At 61.8% G+C, this 7,509-nt stretch overlaps 1 protein-coding gene across 2 annotated transcripts in view; it reads right to left on the bottom strand.

The window, feature by feature from the left end:
• The window catches only part of SHARPIN (SHANK associated RH domain interactor), a 49,144-nt gene extending 41,694 nt beyond the window's left edge, over positions 1–7,450 (bottom strand). For both annotated transcript variants that reach the window (XM_054057740.1, XM_054057741.1), the window contains exons 1-2: positions 7,183–7,450; positions 1,390–1,564 (exon numbers count right to left, since the gene is read on the bottom strand). In XM_054057740.1, coding sequence (XP_053913715.1) covers positions 1,390–1,564; positions 7,183–7,407 — 400 coding nt within the window. In that variant the 5' untranslated portion in view covers positions 7,408–7,450. The remainder of the gene's footprint in view (positions 1–1,389; positions 1,565–7,182) is intronic.
• Between the last annotated feature and the right edge of the window lie 59 nt (positions 7,451–7,509).

Here is a 7,509-nt window from a genome sequence, read left to right on the forward strand (position 1 = left end):
GTGGGGCTGGAGAACCTCACGGGGTTCAACGAGGCCAAGAGGGACCTGGAGAGGGTCAAGAAGTGGGGCTGGAGAACCTCAGGGGGTTCAACGAGGCCAAGAGGGACCTGGAGAGGATCGAGAAGTGGGGCTGGAGAGCCTCAGGGGGTTCAATGAGGCCAAAAGGGACCTGGAGAGGGTGGAGAAGTGGGGCTGGAGAACCTCAGGGGGTTCAATGAGGCCAAAAGGGACCTGGAGAGGGTGGAGAAGTGGGGCTGGAGAACCTCAGGGGGTTCAACGAGCCAAGAGGGACCTGGAGAGGGTGGAGAAGTGGGGCTGGAGAACCTCAGGTGGTTCAATGAGGCCAAGAGGGACCTGGAGAGGGTGGAGAAGTGGAGCTGGAGAACCTCAGGGGGTTCAATGAGGCCAAGAAGGACCTGGAGAGGGTGGAGAAGTGGGGCTGGAGAACCTCAGGGGGTTCAATGAGGCCAAAAGGGACCTGGAGAGGCTGAGAAGTGGGGCTGGAGAACCTCAGGAGGTTCAACGAGCCAAGAGGCACCTGGAAAGGGTGGAGAAGTGGGGCTGGAGAACCTCAGGGGGTTCAGTGAGGCCAAGAGGGACCTGGAGAGGCTGAGAAGTGGGGCTGGAGAACCTCAGGAGGTTCAATGAGGCCAAGAAGGACCTGGAGAGGAGGGAGAAGTGGGGCTGGAGAACCTCATGGGGTTCAACGAGGCCAAGAAGGACCTGGAGAGGCTGGAGAAGTGGGGCTGGAAAACATCTGGGGGTCCAACGAGGCCAAGAGGGACCTGGAGAGGGTGGAGAAGTGGGGCTGGAGAACCTCAGGGGGTTCAACCAGGCCAAGAGGCATCTGGACAGGATGGAGAAGTGGGGCTGGAGAACCTTAGGAGGTTCAATGAGGCCAAGAAGGACCTGGAGAGGCTGGAGAAGTGGAGCTGGAGAACCTCCCATCCAAGGACAGGCTGAGAGAGTTGGGGTGGTTCATCCTGGAGAAGGCTCCGAGGAGATCTCAGAATGACCTTCTAGAACCTGAAGGAGCTCCAGGAAACCTGGAGAGGGCCTTTCTCCAAAGTCTTGGAGTGATGGGACGAGGGGGAATGGGGAGAAACTGGAGAGGGGCAGATTTCAACTGGACACGAGGAGGAACTTCTTCACGATGAGGGTGGGGAGACCCTGACCCAGGTTGTCCAAGGGAGGTTGTGGCTTCTCCATCCCTGGAGAGGTGTCCAAGCCCAGGTTGGACGTGGCTTGGAGCCACCTGATCCAGTGGGAGATGTCCTTTCCATGGCAGAAGGGTTGGAAGTGGATGATTTTATGGATCTCTTCCAACCCAAACTATTCGATGATCCTCTGAGGAACCCAAGAGCTTCTCCAGACCCGTCCACCACTGACCTTTCTGAACTTCCCGGAGGGAACTGCTAACGATCGTCCACCACTTCTGCGCCTCTCGTTCTTCCTCGAAGTTTAAGACCACGGGATCATCCGGAGAGCCGGAAACCGTCAGCTCGTGGCACGTGGGGCTCCGCACTCGGTAGGTGACATCCGAGAGGTTGTATTCCGTGAAGTTCTACGGGAAGAAGGAACGAGAGAGAAGGTCACGGCATGAGCAAAACCGCACCGAAGAGCCACCGCACATGGATGGATCTACAGCTTGGAAGGGCGGACGGCCACAATGTGGGGACACGGAGCTGCTCCGTGACTCGGTGCCTCCATGGCTTTCTCCCATGGGAGAACGTTCGGAGCTACAAGTTCCATCTGGGAATCGAGGAGACAGGAAGACTCCAAACCATCATCATCGAATAGTTTGGGTTGGAAGAGACCTTAAAGATCATCCACTTCCAACCCTTCTGCCATGGAAAGGACATCTCCCACTGGATCAGGTGGCTCCAAGTCACGTCCAACCTGAGCTTGGACACCTCTCCAGGGATGGAGAAGCCACAACCTCCCTTGGACAACCTGAGCCAGGGTCTCCCCACCCTCATCGTGAAGAAGTTCCTCCTCGTGTCCAGTTGAAATCTGCCCCTCTCCAGTTTCTCCCCGTTCCCCCTCATCCCATCACTCCAAGACTTTGGAGAAAGGCCCTCTCCAGCTTTCCTGGAGCTCCTTCAGGTTCTAGAAGGTCACTCTGAGGTCTCCTCGGAGCCTTCTGCAGGATGAAGAACCCCAACTCTCAGCCTGTCCTTGGATGGGAGGTTCTCCAGCCCCACTTCTCCAGCCTCTCCAGGTCCCTCTTGGCCTCATTGTACCCCCTGAGGTTCTCCAGCCCCACTTCTCCACCCTCTCCAGGTCCCTCTTGGCCTCACTGAACGCCCTGAGGTTCTCCAGACCCACTTCTCCATCCTCTCCAGGTCCCTCTTGGCCTCACTGAACCTCCTGAGGTTCTCCAGCCCCACTTCTCCATCCTCTCCAGGTCCCTCTTGGCCTCGTTGGACCTCCTGAGGTTCTCCAGCCCCACTTCTGGGATAGAAGGATGGAGAGCAGCTCTGCCGAGAGAGGGATTTGGGGACACCGGGAGGTGACAAGTAGGACGGGAGCCGGGAATGTGCGCCGGCAGCGTGGAGAACCAACCCTCTGCCGGGCCCGATCCCAAGAAACGCGGACAACGCGGCCACAGGGGATTCTGCTCCTCTGCTCCGCTCCGCTGGGACCTCCTGGAGCCCCACAACCAGCTCTGAGGTCCTCGGCATGGGAAGGACATGGAGACGTCGGAGCAGAGCTGGAGGAGGACATGGAAGGCGCCAAGAGAGGAGGGAATGGTTTTAAACTGGAAAAGGGGAGATCCGAGTGGGATAGAAAGGAATTATTCCTCCTGAGGGTGGCGGGAGATGTCTCATCCCTGAACCATTCCAGGTTGGATGGGGTTTGGAGCTCCTGGATGTGGTCGGAGATGTCCCTCTGGGGCTCTGGTGGCCCCAGAAGAGGTTGTTCAGAGCAGAAGGAGATGTCCCATCCCTGGAGCATTCCAGGTTGGATGGGGTTTGGAGCTCCTGGATGGGGTTTGGAGCTCCTGGATGGGGTCGGAGATGTCCAGGCTCATGCTGGGGGACTCTGGTGGCCCCAGAACAGGTTGTTCAGAGAGGAGGGAAATGTCCCATCCCTGGACCATTCCAGGTTGGATGGGTTTTGGAACTCCTGGATGGGTTTTGGAGCTCCTGGATGGGGTTTGGAGCTCCTGGATGGGGTCGGAGATGTCCCTCTGGGGCTCTGGTGGCCCCAGAAGAGGTTGTCCAGAGCAGAGGGAGATGTCCCATCCCTGGAGCATTCCAGGTTGGGTGGGGTTTGGAGCTCCTGGATGGGGTCTGGAGCTCCTGGATGGGGCCTGGAGCTCCTGGATGGGGCCTGGAGCTCCTGGATGGGGCCTGGAGATGTCCCCAGGGGGCTCTGATGGCCCCAGAACAGGTTGTCCAGAGCAGAGGGTGATGTCCCATCCCTGGACCATTCCAGGTTGGATGGGGTTTGGAGCTCCCGGATGGGGTCAGAGATGTCCAGACTCATGCCGGGGGGGCTCCGGTGGCCCCAGAAGAGGTTGTTCAGAGCAGAGAGAGATGTCCCATCCCTGGACCATTCCAGGTTGGATGGAGTTTGGAGCTCCTGGATGGGTTTTGGAGCTCCTGGATGGGGTCGGAGATGTCCAGGCTCGTGCCGGGGGGGCTCCGGTGGCCCCAGAAGAGGTTGTTCAGAGCAGAGGGAGATGTCCCATCCCGAAAGAATTCCAGGTTGGATGGAGTTTGGAGCTCCTGGATGGGGTTTGGAGCTCCTGGATGGGGTCGGAGATGTCCAGGCTCGTGCTGGGGGGGCTCCGGTGGCCCCAGAAGAGGTTGTTCAGAGCAGAGGGAGATGTCCCATCCCTGGACCATTCCAGGTTGGATGGGGTTTGGAGCTCCCGATGGGGTTTGGAGCTCCCGGATGGGGTTTGGAGCTCCCGGATGGGGTTTGGAGCTCCCGGATGGGGTTTGGAGATGTCTGGGCTCGTGCTGGGGGGGCTCTGGTGGCCCCAGATGAGGTTGTCCAGAGTGGAGGGAGATGTCCCATCCCTGGACCACTCCAGGCTGGATGGGGTTTGGAGCTCCTGGACGTGGTCGGAGATGTCCGGTTCTCCCCCTGCACCCCTCGGCACCCCCAAAACGATCGTTTCTCAGCCCCACATCACTCAGTCCCATCCTGAAACGATCATTTCCCGGTCCCACAGCGCCTGGTTCCCCCCCAGGGACCCTTTGGCACCCCTGAAACCATCGTTTCTCAGCCCCACATCGCCCATTCCCGTCCTGAAACCATCGTTTCCCGGTCCCACAGTGCCCGGTTCCCTCCCAGGAACCCTTTGGCACCCCCAAAACCATCATTTCTCAGCCCCACAGCGCCCGTTCCCGTCCCAAAACCATCGTTTCCCGGTCCCACAGTGCCCGGTTCCCCCCTCAGGACCCCTCGGCACCCCCAAAACCATCGTTTCTCAGCCCCACCGGGACACACAGCGTCCGGTGTCCCCCCAGGGACCCCCAAAACGATCGTTTCTCAGCTCCACAGCGCCCGTTCCCGTCCCAAAACCATCATTTCCCGGTCCCACAGCGCCCGGTTCCCTCCCGGGAACCCCTTGGTACCCCCAAAGTGATTGTTTCTCAGCCCCACCGGGACCCACAGCACCCGGTTCCCCCCCGGGACCCCTCAGCACCCCTGAAACGATCGTTTCCCAACTTCACACCGCCCGTTCCCGTCCCGAAACGATCGTTTCTCAGCCCCACAGCGTCTGTTCCTGTCCCGAAACCATCGTTTCCCGGTCCCACAGTGCCCGGTTCCCCACCAGGGACCCTTCAGCACCCCCAAAACGATCGTTTCTCAGCCCCACCGGGATCCACAGTGCCCGGTTCCCCCCCAAGAACCCTTTGGCACCCCTGAAACCATCGTTTCTCAGCCCCACAGCGCCCGGTTCTGTCTCAAAACAATCGTTTCCCGGTCCCACAGCGCCCGGTTCCCCCCCGGGGACCACCTGGTACCCCCAAAACGATCGTTTCTCAGCCCCACCGGGACCCACAGAGCCCAGTTCCACCCCAAGGACCCCCAAAACGATCATTTCTCAGCCCCACATCGCCCATTCCCATCCCAAAACCATCGTTTCCCGGTCCCACAGCGCCCGGTTCCCTCCCGGGGACCCTTTGGTACCCCCAAAGCAATTGTTTCTCAGCCCCACCGGTATCCACAGTGCCCGGTTCCCCCCCGGGGACCCCTCAGCACCCCCAAAACGATCGTTTCCCGACTTCACACCGCCCCTTCCCGTCCTGAAACGATCGTTTCTCAGCCCCACATCGCCCGTTCCCGTCCCGAAACCATCGTTTCCCGGTCCCACAACGCCCGGTTCCCCAGCTGGGACCCTTTGGTACTCCCAAAGCGACTTTTTCTCAGCACCCCCGGCACTCACAGCACCCGGTTCCCCCCCAGAGACCCCTCAGCACCCTCAAAACCATCGTTTCTCAGCCCCACACCGCCCGTTCCCTTCCCGAAACCATCGTTTCCCGGTCCCACAGCGCCCGGTTCCCTCCCAGGGACCCTTTGGCACCCCCGAAACCACCGTTTCTCAGCCCCACAGCGCCCGGTTCTGTCTCAAAAAGATCGTTTCCCGGTCCCACAGCGCCCGGTTCCCCCACGGGGACCCCTCGGCACCCTCAAAAAGATTGATTCTCAGCCCCACCGGGACCCACAGCGTCCGGTGTCCCCCCAGGGACCCCCAAAACGATCGTTTCTCAGCTTCACACCGCCCGTTCCCGTCCCGAAACCATCGTTTCCCGGTCACACAGCGCCCGGTTCCACCCCGGGGACCCCTCGGCACCCTCAAAACGATCGTTCCTCAGCCCCACCAGGACCCACAGAGCCCGGTTCCCCCCCGGGAACCTCCAAAATGATCGTTTCTCAGCTCCACACCGCCAGTTCCCATCCCAAAACCATCATTTCCCGGTCCCACAGCGCCCGGTTCCCTCCCGTGGATCCCTTGGTACCCCCAAAGCGATTGTTTCTCAGCCCCACCGGGACACACAGTGTCCGGATCCTCCCCCCCCGAGACCCCCCGGGACCCCTCAGCACCCCCGAAACGATCGTTTCCCGACTTCACACCGCCCGTTCCCGTCCCGAAACGATCGTTTCTCGGCCCCACATCGCCCCTCCCCGTCTCGAAACTATCGTTTCCCGGTCCCAGAGCGCCCGGTTCCCCACCAGGGACCCTTTGGCACCCCCAAAACCATCGTTCCCCAGCCCCACCGGGATCCACAGCGCCCGGTTCCCCCCCAGGGACCCTTTGGCACCCCCAAAACGATCGTTCCTCAGCCCCACCGGGACCCACAGCGTCCGGTGTCCCCCCCAGGGACCCCCAAAACGATCGTTTCTCAGCCCCACATTGCCGATTCTCATCCCAAAACCATCGTTTCCCGGTCCCACAGCGCCCGACTTCCCGCCAGGGACACTTTGGCACCCCCGAAACCATCGTTTCTCAGCCCCACAGCGCTCGGTTCCGTCTCAAAACGATCGTTTCCCGGTCCCACAGCGATCGGTTCCCCCGCGGGGACCCCTCGGCACCCTCAAAACGATCATTTCTCAGCCCCACCGGGACCCACAGCGTCCGGTGTCCCCCCAGGGACCCCCAAAACGATCGTTTCTCAGCTCCACAGCGCCCGTTCCCGTCCCAAACCCATCGTTTCCCGGTCCCACAGTGCCCGGTTCCACCCCGGGGACACTTTGACACCCCCAAAACGATCGTTCCTCAGCCCCACCGGGATCCACAGCACCCGGTTCCCCCCCGGGACCCCTCAGCACCCCTGAAACGATCGTTTCCCGACTTCACACCGCCCGCTGCGGTCCCGAAACGATCGTTTCTCAGCCCCACAGCGTCCGTTCCTGTCCCGAAACCATCGTTTCCCGGTCCCATAGCGCCCGGTTGCCCCCCAGGGACCACTTGGTACCCCCAAAGCGGTTGTTTCTCAGCCCCACCGGGACTCACAGCGCCCGCTTCCACCCCGGGGACCCCTCAGCACCCCAAAAACCATCGTTTCTCAGCCCCACAGCGCCCGTTCTCGTCCCGAAACCATCGTTTCTCGGTGCCACAGCGCCCGGTTCCCCCCGGGGACCCCTTAGACCCCCCGGAACACCGGTTTCAGGGCCCCTCAGCGCCCGCTGCCGCCCTTCTCGCTCCCCCCCGGCTCTCACCTCGCCTCCGGGCGGCTCCGTTTGCCGCAGCCCGAGGCGGAACCGGCGCTTCCCACCGCTGTCGGGTTGGACGCTGAGCTGCAGGCGGAGCGCGGAGGCGGCGGAGAGGGTCGGGAGGCGACAGGGCTTCGCCAACCCCGCCCGAACGGCCATTAACACGGTGGGAGGCGGCGGCGGCCCCGCGGCAGCGGCCGGAGCCGGAGCGGGGGCACCGGGCAGCGCCATGACAGGTCGCACCGCCCTCCGCTTCCGGGAGAGCGGCGCAACTTCCGGTCAGAACCGCGGAAGTGCCGCGCTCAGCCACGCCCCTCAATCGCTTTGATTGAC

This window comes from Cuculus canorus, chromosome 2 (genome assembly GCF_017976375.1).
Source record: "Cuculus canorus isolate bCucCan1 chromosome 2, bCucCan1.pri, whole genome shotgun sequence".
NCBI lineage: Eukaryota > Metazoa > Chordata > Aves > Cuculiformes > Cuculidae > Cuculus > Cuculus canorus.